Here is a 23,767-nt window from a genome sequence, read left to right on the forward strand (position 1 = left end):
GATTTCCATTGATGATTTTTGTGTGATTTTGTTGTCAGCACATTCAACTTTGTACAGAACAAACTATTCAATGAGAATATTTAATTCATTCAGATCTAGGATGTGTTATTTGAGTGTTCCCTTTATTTTTTTAAGTAGTGTATTATACATACATATACACACACACACACTAAATTTTGTTGACTGGGCAATATGAAGCTGATTACTGCTTTGTGCTGCTATTACTCAGGCTAGTATCTAGAAATGTAAACGTTTCCCAAGTGTGATGACTGATATACTTTTGTATATATTTACTATATGCCTCCGTCTACAATAGCATACTGATCTATACTGCTCCAATTACATATTTTAGCTTTCTCGGAGTGCATAAGGGCCTATGGACATACTTGATGCATTAGTAAAATATGTATTCCAATTACAACCTAATTCAATGGTTTTCATTCATAAGGCTCTCATGTTGTTGTGACCACTGTTTTAGTCATACATACCATGTAGCCATATATTACTAGAAAGCTTGCCACTCTTACCAGGTGATAAAGGTAACCACAGAATCATCCTAAAATGGAACTTGTCATCAGGTTCTCCCAGTAAAAGCCATTGCCACCACAATATGTAGACTTTTAATACATTTCTAACAAGCCCTTAATATCCCCCAGGTAGTGCCTTATGCCGTAAAAAAAATAAATTTGAAGTTGTCTAGTGCTGCATCTTAATGTGCAACGAAGGTCCTATGAGAGTCTCAGGATCATGCTCGGCCCCACCTCTCTGCCTTGTAATGGTGTTTTCCACCTATGCTTGATGTACAGTATACTGCAGGCACAGAGCCTTCCCAGTCATGAGGCTTTGCTGGCTGTGTGAATGAAGTTGAAGACATCATGTATCTCATTCATAGGTCGATGGGCAATATTACCAGACATGGAGGGGGCAATGAGCACATTCTGATATTCATCAGACCACATTAGAATGCAGTCCTGGACATTTCAAAGCTTATTTTTTTTCTTAAGTTACAGCGCTTCCTGGGAAATATCCTCAACTTTTTGTAAGTAGTGTATTTGGCTTTCAGGTGAAATTTCAGGATAATCCTAAAACGAACTAACTTTTTCAGGTGACCTTAATGTTCTCTAACAAGGAGCTTAATGGCAAAATTCACAATAGGTGTTTAATCCATGAATCGCCCAATACATTTTGGGGTTTAATTAAAATTGGTATTTAAACTGTCCTTCTCATCATGCTGTTCACATTTTGACATCAAGAGACCAAGACGACACCTAACAATTGCTCAACTGTACCTTGCCATTGCGAGACTTCAAGCAGGATGTTCTCAGACAGACGTCACCACTGAGCTTAAAGCATCACAGATTGTCATCAGCAGGTTGCAACAGAGAAGGAGACTGGAAGTCACCGAAAGGCATAGAAATGGACATTCATTGGCCACATCTCACACTGATGTCCATTTAATTTTGAACAATGCTCATGGAAACCAGATTATGAATGCCACACAACTCCAGGCACATTTAAGGGAGGCGAGAAGCACTCAAGTGTCCCATCAGACCATTCAAAACAATTTACATCAGCGTGGTTTGCGTGCTAGGTGACCTACAAGGTACCTGTCCACACCACCAGGCATTGTGATCTTGAAGGATGAGGGATCAGTGGGCATTAGTGCTGTTCACTTATGAAAGTCGATTCATGCTGAGCAGAAATGATGGCTGCCAATGATGTTGGAGGCGTCATGGACAGTACTATGCATCAGTCACTGTTGTCACTAGATGAGCCTTTGGGGGTGTTACAAGGTGAACAGGTCTGTCTAGTCAATACAGAACTGTTCTACACTGTGGATGGTACAGTGACAAGTCACTACTACTTGAATAAAATCATTAATCCAGTCACTGTGCCTCTGCAAGAACATCACAGGCCTAATTTCATCTTCATGGACAACAATGCTCCAGCATTGGGGTACCTGAAATGGAGTGACTTGCACTTTCTACAGACCTGAATCCCATAGAAAACCTATGGGGTCAGCTGAGTTGAGTGTAGGGGTTTGTAACCCTGCACTCCAAAACCTCTGACCCGAGGACTGCCCTTCAAGAGTGTGACGCCATGCCTCTGCAGACAGTAAATTGCCTTGTGAACAGCATGAGAGGTGGTTGACAAGCTGTAATTGATGCTCAAAGCCACATAAGTTATTGAGACAGACTTTTTTTTTTTAATTTGTGGGGGGGGGGTATACTCCTATACATTCCACTGTTGTTGGGTTTTGTTTCAATAAATTGTATGAGATGAGGAAATCACCATTGCATGCTTCTACTTAAATGCCCTGCTTTCATGATAAAATATCACAGTAGAATGAACTTTTTAGGTTTTACATATATTTCATCTGAAAGCCAAATATCCCTAACTTTTTGTGAGTAGTTTATAGAGAGCTTGCTAGAAATGTATTAAAAGACTGGAGAATGTGATGGCGACAGCTTTTATGGGAAAACCTGATGAAAAAGTTCCTTTTAAAATAAAAAATCGCTAATTAGTACTTCACATAAAAATAAAACAAAAAATGAAAAGCATCCATATTTGTGTTTATTGGGAATTAGGGACAATATAAATTATTTTATACATATAAGAAGCTAATGCTATGTAAAACAAAGAAAAATATATATAATATTAATCCTGACATAACACTAGAAGGTGCAAGGCTTGTCTGGGTAGTAACGATTACTCCCCAATGTGGATCCTGTGAAGTCATAACTGTTTTGAATTGAAGTTTTAATCCGTTTATGCTCCTAAAGACTTTCCAGAGCTCCATGGTTATTGGATTGCATTCAGCAACTATTGCTGCATAAAGTTACCTCCAATATGTCTAATGGAATTGCACTAAGCGGAAGTTCAGAATGTTTTTCTTGGCCTACATACAGTATACAGTCAATGGGTACCCCAGAATCGCAAGCAATGCATTAAGGCAATATATTTAGTACATCTGGACACAAATTCACCTTCATTTTCACATCTGATACATCCTATGTCAGCACTTTGCTGGCAAGTTTACATTTATACAACCAACAAGTGCTTTGGGGCTGTGGAAATCCATACATACACAAAAAAAAAAAAAAAAGTTGCTCAAGTTAGGTCCCTGTCCCTTCAAAGTGATATAAATAAGTCACAGAAAGCGTAACAGATGAGGCTGGACCCAAACTCACAAGCATGTGTCATTTATGACCACCTCAACCGTTAAAATGGGGTTGTTCCCATGTGGATTGGGATGAATCAGAGCAGACAGGTCTGGTTTTTGGACGGAGGAATCATTCAAGGTGGGCAAGTCCTACTGGTGAAGATGAGCCCTGTCATCTGGTCGTTTGATGTGAATCCGCCTTACTCTTTCGATACGATCCCGCTCATCATCATCATCAAGGTGATGGGAGCGTCCAGCTGCCCCTCCGGTGGCCTCAAGCAGAGCATTATCTGGTCCTCGTCCATCCTGTGCCTCATATAATAAGATATTAAGAGTCTCTTCATAGATTCTTGCCTCTGGAAACTCAACCTAAATGATCAAATACAAGATGTTCAGTTTACCACATTGAAATCTATATACAGTATACAGTGCATTGCCTGATATTGGTGTACTGCAGTACCTGAGATTAAAATGCTATATTAGAGTGGGGGGCAATTTAGCAGACTAGTTAAAGAAGGACTAATCCTAGACAATGGAAAGATCTTAAAAGGGAACCAATCAGGATTTTCGCATATAAGCTAAAGCCAGTGCTATACTGGCACTATCATGCAGATTCTACATACCTGTAGTGCACAGTTCGGATGTTTAGGCTTTCAAAACCAAGAAAGTAACTTTAAAAAATCGTCAGCTTCTTGAATGACAATTGGAACTGAGCAGAAATATATGGGTGAGTATTCATATGGATTCCTGCCCCCTGCCTTTTGTTCCTCCCTCTCTCTGTTCTTTATGGTAAGTATTATACAAACGATTCACTTTGTTGAAAGACCTGTGTGAGGTCATACCCATGTGACCAGAAGAGGCGGGGCTTCAGCCAACAAAGCGGGATACCAGGTCACATGGGTATGACCTCACACAGGTCCTTCAACAAAGTGAATAGTTTGTGTCATGGTTCGCCTCCCCGTCCACATGGCTAGGGAGCGGAGCCTTCTCTCGGGCCTCACTTCCGGACCCTGGATGCCTTAAAAGCTGACATTTCCAGTGAACCAGCGCTGGCTATAAGCTTAGCACTGCTTTGCCTGTGATTGCTGGCCCTGTGAGCGATATGCTGATCTGTCTGTTCCTGTGCCCCCGTGCCCTTGTCTGTGTTCCGTCCCCTGGTCATCCCTCCTGTCCTCTGTCCCCTCTCCTATTTCCCCACTCTGTTGCTTCCTCCGGTACTGACCTTGGCCTGACTTTGACTCCGCTTTTGCTCGTTCCTCCGGTCCTGCTTCTGCCCGTATGGTGATTGACCCAGCCTGCCTGACTATTCCTCGCATGCCCTGCAGTTCTGCTTCTCAGCTGTGCTGTGAGGCAGTGTATGAGAACGCTGTGTATTTACTTCCTGGTTCTCGTTGCTCTGTGTAGTGTCTTCTGCTGCAGAGCTCTGGCTCCTCCTGGTGGCAGCTTGACAGTTTGTAGAATACTTACCATAGAGAATAGTGAGAGGGAGGAACAAAAAGGCAGGGGGCGGGAATCCATATGAATACTCACCCATATATTTATGCTCAGTTGCAATTGTCACTCAAGAAGCTGACGATTTTTTTAAGTTACTTTTTTGGATTTGAAAGTCTAAACATCAGAGCTGACCACTAATGGTATGTGGATAAGCAGCCTGCTTGTGCCATTACTGCACTGGCTTTAGCTTATATAAGAAAATCCTGATAGGTTCCCTTTAAAGGGAACCTGTCAGGTGCAATATGCACCCAGAACCATGAGCAGTTCTAGGTGCATATTGCTAATCCCTGCTTAACTGCATTATCAGCGGTGACGCACGTACCTATGTCCACTGTCACTGCTGATCCGAAGTTCCGGCACTTCTGGTCATGCGCACTAGACCTCTCTGAAGCCGGGACGCGTACACCTGGCTTCATACTGAGCATGACCGGAAGTGCCGGACATTCAGAAGAGCGGTGACAGTGGTCACAGGTACATGCGTTACCGCTGGTGATACTGCATTGAATAGCATGTTAGCAAGGCATCACGCCCACAGGGGCGTACTAAGAGGGCGGAATGAGCGCAGGAACTAATGCCCTTGCGACTAGTCCCTGCAATCATTAGCATATCATAAAGGATCTTTAGATATAGTGGACACATGGACAGTTAAGTAGGGATTAGCAATATGCACCCAGAACTGCTCGTGGTTCTGGGTGCATATTACACCTGACAGGTTCCTTTAAAGAAAACGCTGCAAACATTAGTTATACAATTTTTCTGAAATTACCACTTTTTTTTTAATTACTTATTGGCAATCGTAAAAAACAAACAAAAAAACAACCACCTTTCCCTACCTTAGTTTGTTTCTTTTCTGTGGCATACACAATGGATGTACAGCACACCTCTGCAATCTTTCTCCCCTGACCATAGAAAGACCAGCAGCAGATTTCGTCACCAATTACATCTTTGATGAACAGAACTCTCCCGTTAAATCTCAATGACAACTTGTCAAACAGCTCAATATTCTTCAGCATGTTGTCATCAGAGTTACTGCAAACAAAATGGAAAATCAGCATAATCACCAATCCCTCCATAGAGAAGGATCAGAACATATTTGACAAATGGACTCGGCAATGTAAGTTCAAATTTCATTACATTGAAATATCATCATGAATGAGCCTTAAGGACACTCATTTCATAATAATGTTTCATACAAACGAGAAAAAAATGCAACTGTAGTTCAAAGGGTGAAATGATCTTTTGTGCTGCATAAAAGATAATCGTTCTGGGCGGTGCGTGGGGCGATTGGGTGAATAGTACTTGTACTGTTTAGAGCATGGGTCCCCAATTCCTGTCCTCAAGGGCCGCCAACAGTGCATGTTTTCAGGATTTCCTTAGTATTGCACATGTGATAATTTAATCACCTGCCCAGTTGATGATTCCAACACCCATGCAATGCTAAGGAAATCCTGAAAACATGCACTGTTGGCGGCCCTCGAAAACTGGAGTTGGGGAACCCTGGTTTAGAGCAATGACAACCTAGGTGTACTGAGCGATCTATTACAGATCACTCAGTAAGCATATATTTACTACAGTCTTTACATACATTTTATTGTATATAAGTATAGACATTAAATAGTTGTAGTATTTTAGTAACCACAGAAACCTCTTCCCAAAATCCCTAAAACACAAATCACACAGTGAAAGAGGAATGGGGAGAGGAGACCCAAGTGTCATGGAGACGTGTGCTCCAGAATCAGGTCATGATGGTGTGTTGGCTCTACTGGGCTCTGATAACACTGCTCCACATCAATTTTGCTGGCTAAAAGAATAGGATCCTTATGAATTTTAGTGTTTTGAATCCAAAAAGCACATCCATTTCCTCCAGTAACACAGTAATTAGCATTTTACAGAAAACCTAAGGAATTCTTACACTAATAACGCAACAATAAATATAATTTTAATATTATTCAGATATGCTGAATACGCAAATAGTTATACTAATTACATATTAAGAATTTCTAACAGGAAGACTGCCTCAGAAGCAGTTAAACAACTGTTGAAGTTGCAATTTTATAGCTATATAAGCAGCATGAAAACCAACAGCAGCATTTAGCTGGTCAACAGGCTTACAAGTCGTAGCAAATATAACTCTGTTTAAAAGGTTTTTGTTGAATATGATGTCCAACACTTGAACAATTCGTGGACGTGCAGGAATGATCCTGATATATTGTTACATTTGTGGTTGTTTTACATCTAAACAAAGGACGAATATATGTTACGTAGTGTAAAGCTTATCAGGCATATATCAGGATCTAACTGACTGACCAGGTATAAACCCCAGGCACCTCATAAAGTGTGCAGAGCATGTGTTGAAAACCTGAGACAGTGGACTAAGGCTATGTGCGCACGTTGCGTACTAGCCCTGCAGAAATTTCTGCAGCGATCTGAAGAGCACACGTGCGCTTTAGATCGCTGCAGAAATGTCCGTAGTGAGCGCCGATTCCATGCGCTCTGCCTGCAGCTCCTGCCATAGACAGAACAGGAGCTGCCGGCAAAGCGCAGGAAAGAAGTGACATGTCACTTCTTTTTGCGCAGCGCTTCGGCACTAGCCGAAGCGCTGCGCTCTTAAACGCCACGTGCGCACAGCCCCTGCACAATCTCCATAGACTGTGCAGGGGACGCAGGACGCATGCAGTTACGCTGCGCTGCAAAGCGCAGCGTAACTGCATGTATTTACGCAACGTGCGCACATAGCCTAAGGGTCAGAGAAAGTCTCAGCTTTGGAGTTCCCATCGTATGGCAAAAGCCTCAAAACCATGTTGATGATTGCATTGCTACTTCTGAATGGTAAATATTTTAATAGTATGAACACAGAACATCTTCCATCCAGTACCCAAATCTCGCCTCAGCTCTAAGTTACGCACTGTGATGAAGTTCCTGTACCCATTTACACTACTTTCGAAATTTCTAACGATGATGAATTCTGTCAGTCCAATTGTTACTTCCCCGCTAAGACAACATTTTTGTGGTAAAAATATATTTTTTTTCATTTTCATGGCTCAACATTATAAAATTCTGTGAAGCACCTGGGGATTCAAGGTGCTCACCACACATCAACAAATTCCTTGAGGGGTCTAGTTTCCAAAATGGGGTCATTTGTGGGGGTTTCCACTGGTTAGGCATACCACGGGCTCAATAAACATGACTTGGCGTCTGCTATGGATGCAAGCCAATTTTGTGTTCCAAGTCAAATGGCGCTCCTTCCATTCGGAGCCCTGCGCCTAAACAGTTTTCCACCATATATAAAGTATTGGTGTACTTAAGAGAAATGGCACAACAATTTGTAAGGCGCATTTTCTCCTGACACCCTTGTGAAAATACAAAATTTGGGGCCAGAGTAAAATTTTTTGTGGAAATATGTAAACATTTCCATTTTTCCCTTCCACATGGCTTTAGTTCTTGTGAAGCACTTATGGGGTTATTAAACGTCTTGATTGTGGTTTTTAACAGTTTGAGGGGTGCAGTTTTTAGAATGGTGTCATTTAGAATGGTGTCATCTTTTTGGTATTTTCTGTCACATAGACCCCTCAAAGTCACTTCAAATGTGATGTGGTCCCTAAGAAAATGTTTTTTTTAATTTTGTTGGAAAAAGGAGGGTTGCTGATATCGTCCTTAATTCACCACTAACATGAAGTACAATATGTCACGAAAAATATTCTCAGAACCACTGGGATCTATTGAGGTATTCCAAGGTTATTTCTTCATAAAATGACAGCAGTCAGAATTGGAAAAATTGGCCTGGTCTGTGAGGTGAAAAAAGGCTGGGAATGAAGGGGTTACTTAAACATTTCTAACGTGTGAAAAAATTGAACGTATTGCATATTTTTTAACTTCATATCTGGAATGAGCACCTTACATTTGGGTAAAATCAGCAAAAATACTTCGGTCAGCAAAATTCATTTTTTTTAAATGTAGACCAGTGTAATTATATGGGAGGTAAAAGCAGATTAGGTGTGGTTGCTGCAATCTGCGTCCAGATCATTTTGATGGCACGCTGATTTGTTATTAAACAAGAAAATTCCATTTTTTTAATATACATCTTATATCTAATTTACAAGGCCAAAAGCATAAAATGGAGGCTTTCATTCAGGTTGCAATGAAGAGATCAAGTCTACAATAAATGTAAATAGAAACAATATTAGAAAGAAAAACTCATACTAAGGCCCCTTTCACACATCAGTTTTTTGCAGTCAGTCACAATCTTTCGAATTTTGGGAAGAAAAAAAAAATACAACGGATCTGGCGACTGATGCCACTGGATCCGTTTTTTCTCATAGACTTTTATTAGCGATGGATTGTAACGGATAGCCTCATGTTTCATCCGTTGTTTGACGTGTCCGTCGAAAAATTTTTGTCCGGACAGAGACAAATTGACAAAAACGGATTTTTGTGTACTCACCGTAAAATCGTTTTCTCTTAGCCATCATTGGGGGACACAGGACCATGGAACATGGGTGTTATGCTGCCTATCCATAGGAGACACTGAGTAGATGCAAAAGCATAGCTCCTCCTCTGCAGTATACACCCCCTGGCCGGGCCAGGCAACCTCAGTTTTAGTACACAAGCAGTAGGAGAAAAAAAAAAAACAGTAAAAACTTCTCAACAGAGGAACATGAGAAAAGAAGAGTCATAACCAAATAAGGTACTGAGAGAACCAAGGCCCAACAGGGCAATAGGGTGGGTGCTGTGTCCCCCAATGATGGCTAAGAGAAAACGATTTTACGGTGAGTACGCAAAAATCCGTTTTTCTCTGACGCCTCATTGGGGGACACAGGACCATGGGACGTCCTAAAGCAGTCCATGGGTGGGTAACATAAAAGAAGACAACACAACCCAAGGACTAAGAACCAGTCCCAGACAGCCTGGAGCGCCTACTGAGAGAGGTGCTCTACTGCTGTTTGCAGAATTTTCCTACCCAGATTTGACTCAGTTGAAACCTGGGTATGGACTCTGTAATGATTTGAAAACATATGTAGGCTAGACCAGGTCACAGCCTTACACACCTGTTCCACTGAAGCCTGATGCCGAATGGCCCACGAAGCGCCAACTGCTCGCGTGGAATGAGCCCGCAGCCCACTAGGAATGGGCTTGAGTTGCAGGCGGTAGACGTCCTGGATCGCAGAGCGAATCCAGCGAGCCAGTCGCCTTTGAAGCTGCCTGTCCCTTCTTAGGCCCCTCAGGAATGACGAACAAAGAGTCCGTTTTCCTAAAGGGGGCTGTCCTGGATATGTAATTTCTGAGAGCTCTGACGAGGTCTAACGAATGAAGAGACCTTTCCACCCTATGAACCGGGTGTGGACAAAAGGAAGGCAGAACAATGTCCTCGTTCAAATGAAACGGGGTAAGAACCTTTGGAAGGAAATCCGGAAGGGGGCGCAGGACCACCTTGTCCTGGTGAAAGATCAGAAAAGGCTCGTGGCAAGAGAGTGCTGCTAGCTCCGAAACCCGTCTGATGGACGTAATTGCCACCAGGAATGTTACCTTCCAGGACAGAAGAGCAAGGGAGGATTCCTTGATGGGTTCAAAGGGAGACCTCTGGAGTGGCCGTTTGTACGGGGGAACGCCCTGGGGGAAGGTCTTGACTTGCGTTTTTTGTGCCAGGCGGCATTGGTAGAAGATTGAGAGCGCTGAGACCTGCCCTTTAAGGGAACTGAGAGCCAACCCCGCTTGCAAGCCAGACTGTAGAAAATCGAGAATTCTGGGGATGGCCAGAGGCATAGGCTGGACATTAGTTTCCCTGCACCATGAAAGGAAGATTTTCCACGTACGGTGGTAAATGCGGGATGAAGCAGGCTTTCGGGCGCTGATCATGGTGGAAATAACCACGGGGGAGAATCAGGTGGTCAGGACCAGCCAGTTCACTGGGAGAAAAGATCTCCCCTTCGATAGGGATGAGGACTGAAGCCACCAGCAGAGTGTGTACCTGACTGAAGGCGTCAGGTGAAGATGTCTGTCCAGGGAGAAGGGGCTCTTGTCCCAGGCCGCTAGAAGGGCTAGCTGCAGTGGGCGGAGGTGCAGTTGAGCAAAGGGTACTGCTTCCATAGCCGCCACCATCCTGCCGAGCACTTTCATGCTGAATCGAATGGAGTGAGACGGAGGACGTAGAAGGCAGCGTACCGCTCGTTGAAGAGCGATCGCCTTGTCCTGAGGGAGAAGGATCAAGCCCCGACGGGTGTCCAGGGACATGCCCAGGAAGGTGATGGATCGTGATGGGATCGGGAATGATTTGTCCAGATTCACTAGCCACCCTAAGCGGGATAGGGTGTCCACAGTGATCTGTACGCTCCTTGAGCAGTCGCGGAAGGAGGGGGCCTTGATGAGGAGGTCGTCCAAGTAAGGGAGAACGACTACTCCCCTGGCGTGAAGGACGCTCATGGCGGCCGCCATGACTTTGGTGAAGACCCTTGGTGCGGTGGCAAGGCCGAAGGGTAGAGCTACGAATTGAAAGTGTGAGTCCTGAATTGCGATGCGGAGGAACGTTTGGTGATCTGGGGCGATGGGTATGTGCAGGTACGCGTCCTTGATGTCTATGGAGGCGAGGAATTCCCCTTCGACCATGGATGCAATAATGGAACTTAGGGACTCCATTCTGAATCTCCGTACGTGCACATGTTTGTTTAGGTGTTTGAGGTCCAGGATGGGTTGAATTGACCCATCCTTTTTGGGGACCACAAAGAAGTTGGAATAACAACCCCCGAACTTCTCGTCGTCTGGGACAGGTATTATCACTCCTGCTGTTTGGAGAGAGTGGATTGCTTAGAAAAAAAAGCTTCGCATCGTTTTCGAGTCTTTGGGAGGGTTTGAGAGAAAGAACCGACTCGGGGGTCGGGTCCGAAATTCTATGTGGTAACCGGAAGACACAAGGTCTCGCACCCATTTGTCGTCTGAGGCGGCAGCCCAGATCTTTTGAAAGAGACGCAGTCGACCTCCTACAATGAGTGTGTCTTCCAGGGCGCCGAAGGAGTCATGAGGGGTAAAAACGTCGTGGCCGAGTCTCCCTCGTCCTGGATTGTTTCGGTCTAGGCTGCCATCACGAAGGTTTCGGGGAGAGCTGAGAAGGGCGGTCTCTGCATAGTCCGCGGCTGGTGCCGGGGACAGCAAGGGATGTCGACCAACGAAATGAGTTCCGAAAGGAGCAGAACGAGGACTGTGGACATCTGGTGAAGGACGTCCTGGACTTCAGCTGAGGGAGGGAGGTACTCTTTCCTCCCGTGGCGTCAGAAATGCGCTTGTCCAGACGTTCGCCAAACAATCGGTCTGGAAAAAAGGGAAGGCCCGTGAGAGACTTCTTGGAGGCAGAGTCCGCTCGCCATTGTCGGAGCCAGAGAGCTCTACGGATGGCTATGGTATTTGAGGCGGCAAACGCTGTGCAGGTAGCAGCGTCCATGGAGGCCTGGATGAGGTACTCCGCCGCAGCGGCAATTTGAGCTGTTACCTCTGTGAAAGTATGAGTGAACTGGGATTCCTCAAGCGAAGTGTTATGGGATTCTGCCCAGACAGAGATCGCCTTTGCGACCCACACAGAGGCAAAGGAGGGCGAGAGGGAGGAACCCGCAGCCTCAAAAGCAGAGCGGGCGAGGTGCTCCACCTGTCTGTCGGGTCCTTGATATAGGAACCATCGGGTAAAGACAGGAGCATCTTTGTAGTAAGGCGGGAGACCGGGGGGGGGGGGGTTTGTGGTCGACCGAGGGCGGATCGGCCCAGCCCTTAGGGGCAGGTGAGGCAAAAGGGTACCGGGACTCCATGAGTTTTCGGTTACCGAAGCGCCTGTCAGGCTTCTCCCTTTGCTTTGTGAGGATATCCTGAAACTCTGGGTGATCAGTGAAAACCTTTTAGGGTTTCCTTGCCCTCTTAAAGGCGACTGCATGGTCAGTGGTAGTGGATGGGGGATCCTCCACATGCAGAGAGTTTGGTTGATTGCTGCTATAAGGGAGTCTATTGCAGTTTGATCATCTGGGGAGGCTGAAACCAAGGACTCCTCTTGGTATAAACAGCATTCTCCCTCCTCCATCTCTTCAGAAGCCGTGGAGCGTGTGGGAGAGCCTGCCCTGTGTGCTCCCGAGGGAGAGCCCGCTGGAGACACCCGGCCGTGTACTCTTTTCCTGATCCCTGCAACCGGTAAAGCATGTGCTCGGATTACCTCAGAAGGATCCTCCATAGGGGTATCCTCAGGCTGCGTTCCGTCCAGGGACCCAGAAGGGTGTGGAGGACGATATTGCATAGCCAGCACCAGGTTCTGTGACAGTTTTTCCATGGATTGGGACAAAAACTGTGCCCATTCCGGTGGGCTGGGAGCCCTAGGCTCTGGGCTGACGGTTGCGGCGGTGGTGGCAGGGGGGTCTTGGGGGGCTATAGGGGCACAGGACTCACAGAGGGAAGAGGTGTGTTTACGTGGTAGCTCAGCATGGCAGGCAGTGCAAGCTGAATAATAGACTATGTGGGCCTTAGCAGTCTTAGTGCCCTTAGATTTCTGCATGTTCCTAATGGGAGTATGCCAGGAGGGGGAGCAATGCTCAGCAGAGCTACAATTGAAGCAAGCACCTCACTAGAATCAGCCGATGGCCCTGTCCTCAGGGAGGATTAAGCTCTATGGAAATCTCGCACGCTTTCCTGGGGGAAGGAGGGGGGGTGGGGCTTATCGCAGCCACGGGGGGCGGGGCTTAGCGCTAAAAGAGCGCGAAGATGAATTCAGTGTGCCCCCCCCCCGTTGTGGGTAGTAAAAAACCGCGGAAAGGGAGCTTCTGATAGTTTTCCTCCCTCTCCCTCCAGTCAGCACACAGCTTGTCACTGGTGGTTATCAGCAGGCTTTTCTGCTAGAGCAAATAAACAGAGCAAATAAACAACAGTCCCTGAGCCCTGGGCCCCCCCCCTGCCACCGGGAAATTATCTGCAGGACTTTCTACAAACAGGAGTGACTTCCCCCCTCCTCCAGCCAGCAAGCTAGAGAAAAGTTAACACGGTGTGTGCAGGATCCTTGTAAATGCTGCAGCGTCTTTTCTCCCTTTGTCTGGGAAACCAGTCAGGGGGGATCTCACCTTAAAACACTGCTTCCGTCAAGGCAGTGAAAATAGCCGAGTCAGCTTGCTGTGTCCGGTCACACCGGTGTCATATTCAACTCAGAGCCTGCAAGGAGGAGCTGAGGAATTGGGCTATAGGGGCACAGGCCTCTACCCTGGACTTTTGAAAATTGGTGTCTGTGGAACCCGTCGTCCAGCCCAGGATACAGCGTCGCAGGAGGGGGTACGTCGAGGCGACACTCCACGTTCCCGCCCGTTGATGGTAGTGGGAGATCGGTCCCGAAAGGAAACAGTCGCCCTCAAAAAATAACAAACCTTGAAAGGAAGTGCCTCCTACAGACACTAAGCTAAAACTGAGGTTGCCTGGCCCGGCCAGGGGGTGTATACTGCAGAGGAGGAGCTATGCTTTTGCATCTACTTAGTGTCCTCCTATGGATAGGCAGCATAACACCCATGGTCCATGGTCCTGTGTCCCCCAATGAGGCGTCAGGGAAAGTAACGGTTTTTGCCTACGTCGGAAAAAAGGACGGATCAGTTGCCGTCCATCGCTTGGTAGAATAGAAGCCTATGGGCGCAGGATCCGTCGTAATCCGTCACATGACGGAATCCAGCAACTGATTCAGTTTTTTTTTTTTTTAACCGAGCATGCTTAGATGGGGTGTATAAACACTGTATATATGATGCGACGGATCCGTTTTTTTTGAGGCATCCGTCGCATCAGTTTTTCCACAATCTGCAACGGATCCGTTGATCCATCGAGCCAAAGAATTAAGACTGATGGCAAAAAACTGATGTGTGAAAGGGACCTAACCCTCACAAAATTGATAGTCTGTATATTACTATATAAAGTACAGACTACAAAAGAAAATATAAAAATACATCAATAAAAAAGCCAAGGCAAATACCTGGGTTCACAACAGCATTGAAGCCTGCGGCACAGATTTGGTCAAAAATGACATGTTGCCCGAGATGCATTGGTTTCTATCATGAAATATCTGGCACAGCCATTATTTCTGTTCTGTTCCTATGATGGAGCAGAAGAGAAATAAAATAGCAAGTGTGAACAGAGTCTTGTTTGTAAAAAGAATAATAAACCCTTCAAGAGAACTACAAGAGATGAACCCTACCTGGTATAGGAATACTTGTTATTGCTTCTGTTGTAAAGTAACTTGACTGCGGGCTGTGAGGAGGAAAACAATCAGATCTCAGTGACATCACCAACAAACCTAACACCACCACTTTGTGCATCATTCATGTTAGTAATTAGATAATTATCAATTCTAGCTGTTGTAAAAGCTGCGAGAAGGTCCTTCTGCAACAGTGTCACTATAAGTTGTAGGTTACAAGTAATCCCAAACCTTTAGGATCTACCAAGTATGTGCAAGGAATACACTGTTACATTAGCAAGTAGAGATTCGCGAATCTGGCCGCTGGACTGGAGTATTGCGAATCCCTTACCTTCTGGGATCCCACACCAAGGATCCTGGAAGGTAAGAGTTTTGTATTCTATATTATACATATACCATACTTATATAAAGAACTGTATGACAATATATACGGTGGCTCAGTGGTTAACACTACTGTCTTGCAGCACTGGGGGTCCTGGGTTCGAATCCCACCAAGGACAACATCTGCAAGGAGTTTGTATGTTCTCCTCGTGTTTGCGTGGGTTTCCTCCGTGTTCCCGGTTTTCTCCCACACTCCAAAGACATACAGATAGGGAATTCAGATTGTGAGCAGTAATGGGGACAGTGTTGCCAATGTATGTAAAGCACCGTGGAATTAATGACACTATATAAATGATTATATTGTATATTTCTTAGAAATACATACATACATTCATTATATATATTATATATATATTATACTAGAAGGTGGCCCGATTCTACGCATCGGGTATTCTAGAATTTACGTATTGTGTAGTTCATGTATGATTTTTGTTATATATATATATATAGATGTTGTTGTGTAGTTACCAAGTGTTTGTGTAGGGCGCTGTACATGTTCTGGGTGTGGCGGGGGGTGAGAGCGGTGTTGTATGTGTGTTGCGTGTGTTGCGTTGTTTGTGGAGCGCTGTGTGTCTGTAGCGTTGTGTGTGTGTGTGTGTGTGTGTGTTGTGCGGTTTGTGTGTGTGTGGTGTGTTTTGGGGGGAGGTATGTTTTGAGCAATGTGTGTGTTGTGCGGTATGTGCGTATATTTGTGTGTGCTGCGGTGTTTGTGTGTTGGGTGTTGTGTGTGTGCAGCATTGTGTGTGTGTGTGTGGGTGTCTGTGTAGGGCGTTGTTTGTGGTTCCTATGCTGCGCATTCCCAAACGTGCTCCATCCGCCATGCTGCGCACTCCCAAACGTGGTCCATCCGCCATGCTGCGCACTCCCAAACGTGCTCCATCCGCCATACTGCGCACTCCCCATCGTGCTGCATCCCCCATGCTGCGCACTCCCAAACGTGCTCCATCCGCCATGCTGCGCACCCCCCATCGTGCTCCACCCGCCATGCTGCGCACTCCCAAACGTGCTCCACCCGCCATGCTGCGCACTCCCAAACGTGCTCCACCCGCCATGCTGCGCACTCCCAAACGTGCTCCACCCGCCATGCTGCGCACTCCCAAACGTGCTCCACCCGCCATGCTGCGCACTCCCAAACGTGCTCCACCCGCCATGCTGCGCACTCCCAAACGTGCTCCACCCGCCATGCTGCGCACTCCCAAACGTGGTCCACCCGTCATGCTGCGCACTCCCAAACGTGCTCCACCCGCCATGCTGCGCACTCCCAAACGTGCTCCATCCGCCATGCTGCGCACTCCCCATCGTGCACCATCCGTCATGCTGCGCACTCCCAAACGTGGTCCATCCGCCATGCTGCGCACTCCCAAACGTGGTCCATCCGCCATGCTGCGCACTCCCAAACGTGCTCCATCCGCCATGCTGCGCACTCCCAAACGTGCTCCATCCGCCATGCTGCGCACTCCCAAACGTGCTCCATCCGCCATGCTGCGCACTCCCAAACGTGCTCCATCCGCCATGCTGCGCACTCCCAAACGTGCTCCATCCGCCATGCTGCGCACTCCCAAACGTGCTCCGCCATGTTGCGCACTCCCAAACGTGCTCCATCCGCCATGCTGCGCACTCCCAAACGTGCTCCATCCTCCATGCTGCGCACTCCCAAACGTGGTCCATCCCCCATGCTGCGCACTCCCAAACGTGGTCCATCCCCCATGCTGCGCACTCCCCATCGTGCTCCATTCCCCATGCTGCACCAGCATCAGCCTCTCTGCCCGCAGCATCAGCCTCTCTGCCCGCAGCATCAGCCTCTCTGCCCGCAGCATCAGCCTCTCTGCCCGCAGCATCAGCCTCTCTGCCCGCAGCATCAGCCTCTCTGCCCGCAGCATCAGCCTCTCTGCCCGCAGCATCAGCCTCTCTGCCCGCAGCATCAGCCTCTCTGCCCGCAGCATCAGCCTCTCTGCCCGCAGCATCAGCCTCTCTGCCCGCAGCATCAGCCTCTCTGCCCGCAGCATCAGCCTCTCTGCCCGCAGCATCAGCCTCTCTGCCCGCAGCATCAGCCTCTCTGCCCGCAGCATCAGCCTCTCTGCCCGCAGCATCAGCCTCTCTGCCCGCAGCATCAGCCTCTCTGCCCGCAGCATCAGCCTCTCTGCCCGCAGCATCAGCCTCTCTGCCCGCAGCATCAGCCTCTCTGCCCGCAGCATCAGCCTCTCTGCCCGCAGCATCAGCCTCTCTGCCCGCAGCATCAGCCTCTCTGCCCGCAGCATCAGCCTCTCTGCCCGCAGCATCAGCCTCTCTGCCCGCAGCATCAGCCCCTCTGCCCGCAGCATCAGCCCCTCTGCCCGCAGCATCAGCCCCTCTGCCCGCAGCATCAGCCCCTCTGCCCGCAGCATCAGCCCCTCTGCCCACAGCATCAGCCCCTCTGCCCACAGCATCAGCCCCTCTGCCCACAGCATCAGCCCCTCTGCCCACAGCATCAGCCTCTCTGCACACAGCATCAGCCTCTCTGCACACAGCATCAGCCTCTCTGCACACAGCATCAGCCTCTCTGCACACAGCATCAGCCTCTCTCCTCCCAGCATCAGCCTCTCTCCTCCCAGCATCAGCCTCTCTCCTCCCAGCATCAGCCTCTCTCCTCCCAGCATCAGCCTTTTCTGTCCCTAGCATCAGCCTCTCTCCTCCCAGCCTACCCCAGCCTCAGCCTCCCTCAGCATCAGCCTCTCTTCTCTCAGCCTTCCCCTCCCAGCCTTCCCCAGGATCAGCCTCTCTCATCCCAGCATCAGCCTCTCTCCTCCCAGCATCAGCCTCTCCTCTCTGTCCCCAGCATCAGCCTCTCTCTTCCCAGCCTTCCCCAGCAGCCTCTCTCCTCCCAGCCTCCTTCAGCATCAGCCTTCCCCTCCCAGTCTCCCCTAGCATCAGCCTCCCCCTCCCAGCCTTCCCCAAGATCAGCCTCTCTGCTCCCAGCCTCCTCCAGCACGCCGTGCTCCTCTGCCGACACTCACACACACCCGATCGCATACACTCACCCACACAACCGATCGCATACACTCACCCACACAACCGATCGCATACACTCACCCACACAACCGATCGCATACACTCACCCACACAACCGATCGCATACACTCACCCACACAACCGATCGCATACACTCACCCACACCCGATCGCATACACTCACCCACACCCGATCGCATACACTCACACACACCCGATCGCATACACTCACACACACAGACACTGACGAAATCGCACATACGCGCTGATACTCACAACATCCGGAGATATCACATGCTTCTGGCCATGTGATCCTCCGTCAGGTCCTGGAAGCTCACAGCACAGTATCGCCGCCGAGAAGCAAGCGATATCCCAGGATGTTGTGAGTATGTGGATGCGATGTGATGTGTGTGTGAGGGTGAGTGTGATCTGATGTGTGTATGTGTGTGTGTGCGTGTGTGTATGTTCCGCCGCTGCAGGACCTTGATGTGTGGATGCGATGTGATGTGTGTGTGATGTGTGTGTGAGAGTGAGTGTGAGCCGGTGTACGCTGGTAACTATGATACACATCGGGTAACTAAGGGACCTTAGTTACCCGATGTGTATAATGGTTACCAGCTTTCACGGCCTCCGTCAAGATCCCAGCATCGCAAGGTTATGTCTGGCGCTGCTGGGATCCTGACGGAGCCGGTGTAGAAGCAAGCGATCTCCCAGGATGTTGTGATGTGTGAGGTGTGTGTGAGAGTGAGTGTGAGAGTGAGTGTGATCTGATGTGTGTGTGTGTGTGTACTCACCTGGGAATCGGAGCTCCGTGTCAGTTGGGCCAGAGCGAGCGTGCATTGCGTGAGGGGGGCGGGGCCTGCAGAGAGCCGGGGCGAGAGGCCAATCCGTGTGGGGGGGCGGGGCTGTGACGGGAGTGTACAACAGAGCAAAGGATGGACGAGGCCGAGGGACGATCCAACAGGTTTATTCACAAGAACACTGGAACAGCACACGATAAGTCCACGTAAAACAGATTCGGGGGCCCTTCCCGACACTCCTCGGACCGGATTACAAAGCAATCATCCTTACAGTAGTCCAAAGAGTTCCACACAATCCCACGGGCCGCCACACAGGCCTAGCTCCGTCCGTGTCCACAGCCACCCAGGCTGGAGCTCCTTCCTCTCTTAGTTCCAGCTCACTCTGAAGTTACAAAAAGGGAAATGCATTGTCTGTGCTGCTTGACCAGCCCACCATGTTTGTTCAGGGGGTAGGGGTCACACATCCTATCATCAATGGTTTGGTTCATCACAGGGCTCCAATATGTCTGCCAGCCACAGTAGATGAAGGGATCCCCTGCTGTAAAGAACAATGACTATTCCTTCACTGGCCAATGCAATTACAGATTAGATACACAACTCTGGAAAGAAGAGGACAGGCTATTTACATAATCACATTAGATGCCAAGACTACAATTGTATGAGAGAGACACATTGAGACCAGTAGCTCCCCCAAGAAAATACATGAATTACAACTAATACAACCAGGGAAATATACATATCATGACATAGTATCACAGCATATACAGTGAGAGGGTAAATTACATCTTCACAATCCCTCCCCCTCCCAACTTGTGTACGTACTAGGGACCTCTACAGGTCACTGGTTAAGTACACACAGGCAGAGCGTTACTTACATGTGGCTTCATGCAGCCACGAATTGGCATCGTAGCTCTCCCACATCATTGCCCAGGAGAACAGCTGCAGGCAGACCACCCATCACCCCAACCACACATCGCCTGACCCCAAAACCAAAGTTCAGATCCACAGTGGCTGTGGGAATAGTCCTCCATTGTCCACCAGCCAGTTCAATGACAATCCCAGGTCCTCTATGGATTGCCTCAGGCCGAACCACTCGGGGATCAGCCAGTGTGAGGAAAGCACCCGAGTCACAAAATCCAACAAGTCTCTGTCCATCCAGCACAACCTCCTGCAAGTGCTTACCTCGATGAGCAGAAGTCGTCATAACTGCGGGTCGCACCCCGTAAACTCCTGGTGGTGCAACATGGGGGGCTGAGTCACTAGGCCAGTCCTCACATAGCGGTGCCACATCTTCCTCCATGGCACTGGGCTGTAAATAATTAACAATCCGATTGTGTGCAGGATCAGTCCTCATTTGAACAGCTGGGCAGGAGACTTGCCGATGCCCTGGCTGTCCACATTGATAGCATCTGAGCTGGGTCTCCCTCCATCCAAGGCGTCCTCTTGGGTAAGGGGTAGGGGAACTTGGAGGCCGGCTCCCACCTGAAGGTGCTGTAGGGGTTTGAGGATGATTCCTCCATGGGCTGGCTGGGCATGAGGCCTGCAAATGCCCGGGATGCCTACAAACATAACACCTACGCTCTGTTACTTCCTCTCCCCGGCGTATTCCAGAAAGTGCAGTAGAAGCAACTGGAGGCACATTAACACGGGTATCAACATGTGGTGGCTTAGAGGAACGGGGAACAATGGGGACAGAATAACTGGGGGCATCCGGTGTTGTGGAGCTGTTAGGCGTCTCTCCATCCTCCAACAGAACCCTCCTCTGAGGCTTGATGGTGAGAGCCTCATCAGCGAGAGCAGCAGCTTGTTCCACAGTTGACGGCTTTCTCTCACGCACCCATTCTCTGATTTCCGCTGGGCACCTGGCATAGAACTGCTCTTTTAGGATGACCTGCAGGAAGGTCCCCCAAGATAAGGCCTCCTCTGCCTCCAGCCAGCGATTACATATTTGTTTGAGTCTATGAGCATATATCTTAAAAGACACTTCCCCATCACAGGCTAAAGCACGGAACTGAGTCCTGTAAGTGTCTGGGGTCACAGCATAATGTTTTAGAATAGTCTGTTTAATATCCGCATACTCACAGTTCCACCGAGGGTCCATAGCTCTATAGGCTTCAGCAGCTCCCCCCTCTAGGAGCCCAACCAGATGCCGGACACGCTCCCTGTCCGGGACTTCCATTAATCGACACTGATGCTCAAAGTCCTGGAAGAAGCCCTCAATGTCGCCTGCAGCCTCATTAAACGGCTTAAAGTCTTTGCGGGACACCCTGGGAAGTTCCCTCATGATGGGTGCTGGGGTTACAGTCTGTCTGGAACCTCTCGCGGCTTCCACAGCGAGCTCCTTATCCAGCAGTGCCATCTCCTCCATCCTGCGCTCCTTCTCTTTAGCTCCACGCATGGCCTCCCTCTTATCTTCTATGGTGGCCTCATCTCCAAGCAGTGCCATCTCCTCCTTGTACCACACAACCCATTGACTTTTTTGGGTATTCACCTCCGCTCCCGTCTTTGCTCCCCTTGCTGTGGAAATTGTTCCTCGGTGCCATCTTGCAGGCAAGCGTTTTCCAATGCCTCAATTAGTTGCTCCTTAGTGAGTCCTTTGTAACCGACTCCTAATTCACGGGCCATTGTTTGTAGGCTCACCACAGTCCAGTTCTTGTACTCTGAGGTTCTGATTCCAGATGTTAATGGGCCGTTGTCCTCCATTCCTTCTGCTCTGATCCCAGCGCTGCCAACCAGTTTGTGACGGGAGTGTACAACAGAGCAAAGGATGGACGAGGCCGAGGGACGATCCAACAGGTTTATTCACAAGAACACTGGAACAGCACACGATAAGTCCACGTAAAACAGATTCGGGGGCCCTTCCCGACACTCCTCGGACCGGATTACAAAGCAATCGTCCTTACAGTAGTCCAAAGAGTTCCACACAATCCCACGGGCCGCCACACAGGCCTAGCTCCGTCCGTGTCCACAGCCACCCAGGCTGGAGCTCCTTCCTCTCCTAGTTCCAGCTCACTCTGAAGTTACAAAAAGGGAAATGCATTGTCTGTGCTGCTTGACCAGCCCACCATGTTTGTTCAGGGGGTAGGGGTCACACATCCTATCATCAATGGTTTGGTCCATCACAGGGCTCCAATATGTCTGCCAGCCACAGTAGATGAAGGGATCCCCTGCTGTAAAGAACAATGACTATTCCTTCACTGGCCAATGCAATTACAGATTAGATACACAACTCTGGAAAGAAGAGGACAGGCTATTTACATAATCACATTAGATGCCAAGACTACAATTGTATGAGAGAGACACATTGAGACCAGTAGCTCCCCCAAGAAAATACATGAATTACAACTAATACAACCAGGGAAATATACATATCATGACATAGTATCACAGCATATACAGTGAGAGGGTAAATTACATCTTCACAGGGGCCATGGCGAGCCCAGCAGCCAATCAGCTTTGTGTCACCGTAAGGACAGAATTTCGGAGCATGACAGACAGACAGACAGACAGACAGACAGACAGACAGACAGACAGACAGACAGACAGAATAAGGCAATTATATATATAGATATTATATATTCCATGCGCCATATGGCGGCAATACATTTCAGACCAACCTCGACATGTGTTTCTGACCTTATTCGATGTAGCTATCAACTTCTGCTCCTCTTTTGACGACGTGATCACTGGGACTTTGCAGAAAGGTTCATACACATCTTTATTCTGTAGGAGAAAAACATTATGTTATCCCTAAGTTATTACACAACTTCTGTAGTAAAGTGCCATATACAAGATCCAATCCCAATATATAGCAGGTGTAATACTATTAGCAAACACCTCTAGTGTAGTATAGTTCTTCTGATTAGCTTTATCACTTACCGCATGTGCAGGACATTGCAGGACCTTAGGTATCCATGTTTATGACAACCAGCAACTAACCATCACTATATGAGTGGCATGAATACCTAAGCAACAATACCCTGCACATGAGGTAAGAGGCATGGCTAATGAGAACTATACTACATTTCTAATTGGAGGTGTGTGCTAATATTATGACAACTACTACATATTAGGATAGGATCTTGGGGATGGGAATACCCCTTTACACATCTGAATAAAAAGGCTTCTGCCTAAGGAACAGGAGAAGAAACATCAGAAAATAGCAGTCACATAAAATAATGAATATATACTAAGCATTTACATTTTTAGGAAACATTGCAGGCTACTGGGATCATGTCGAAAATATTCTATAAATTGCAATGATTTTCTTGGTCCTGTGCCTACATTACTGGACACCACAAACTAACACCTTCACGGACTCACTTGAAGGGATGCTTGACATTCATCCGCCAGTCCCTGCACCAAATAATACTTTGCTTCTGCCAAGAGTTCCTCAATTTCTCTTCGCGTTTCTGGAAGCGGAACTGCTCCATCTCTCAGGTAATTTAATATGGTCCCAAAGTGCTTCCCGCATCGGTCTATAAGAATCCAACCTTAATGGAACACAAGGGTAATTTAATATTGGGTACTGTGGATGGAACCCTGAAATATAATTTACTAGAAGAGAACCAGCAATATGTAAAGGCAGAACCACAATGTGACTTCCATTAACCACTTACATCACTTAGAATATACCTTGCTTTTGATGCAGAACCTCAGGAAACAAGGAGCAAGCATGTCTTGTCATTTACTTAGAACAGCCTCGAAAAGACTTCTTGTTTTTTATTACCAGCTGTTAAAAGCAGAAAAATGCAGG

At 47.9% G+C, this 23,767-nt stretch overlaps 1 protein-coding gene across 2 annotated transcripts in view; it reads right to left on the reverse strand.

Moving 5' to 3' along the window:
* Positions 1-2,552: 2,552 nt before the first annotated feature.
* KCTD10 (potassium channel tetramerization domain containing 10) overlaps positions 2,553-23,767 on the reverse strand; it is a 31,793-nt gene continuing 10,578 nt past the window's right edge. For both annotated transcript variants that reach the window (XM_075320037.1, XM_075320038.1), the window contains exons 3-7: positions 23,335-23,504; positions 22,648-22,734; positions 14,844-14,896; positions 5,491-5,686; positions 2,553-3,532 (exon numbers count right to left, since the gene is read on the reverse strand). In XM_075320037.1, the coding sequence (XP_075176152.1) occupies positions 3,314-3,532; positions 5,491-5,686; positions 14,844-14,896; positions 22,648-22,734; positions 23,335-23,504 (725 nt within the window). In that variant the 3' untranslated portion in view covers positions 2,553-3,313. The remainder of the gene's footprint in view (positions 3,533-5,490; positions 5,687-14,843; positions 14,897-22,647; positions 22,735-23,334; positions 23,505-23,767) is intronic.

The sequence above is a fragment of the Anomaloglossus baeobatrachus genome, chromosome 1 (assembly GCF_048569485.1).
Source record: "Anomaloglossus baeobatrachus isolate aAnoBae1 chromosome 1, aAnoBae1.hap1, whole genome shotgun sequence".
Taxonomy (NCBI): Eukaryota; Metazoa; Chordata; class Amphibia; order Anura; family Aromobatidae; genus Anomaloglossus; species Anomaloglossus baeobatrachus.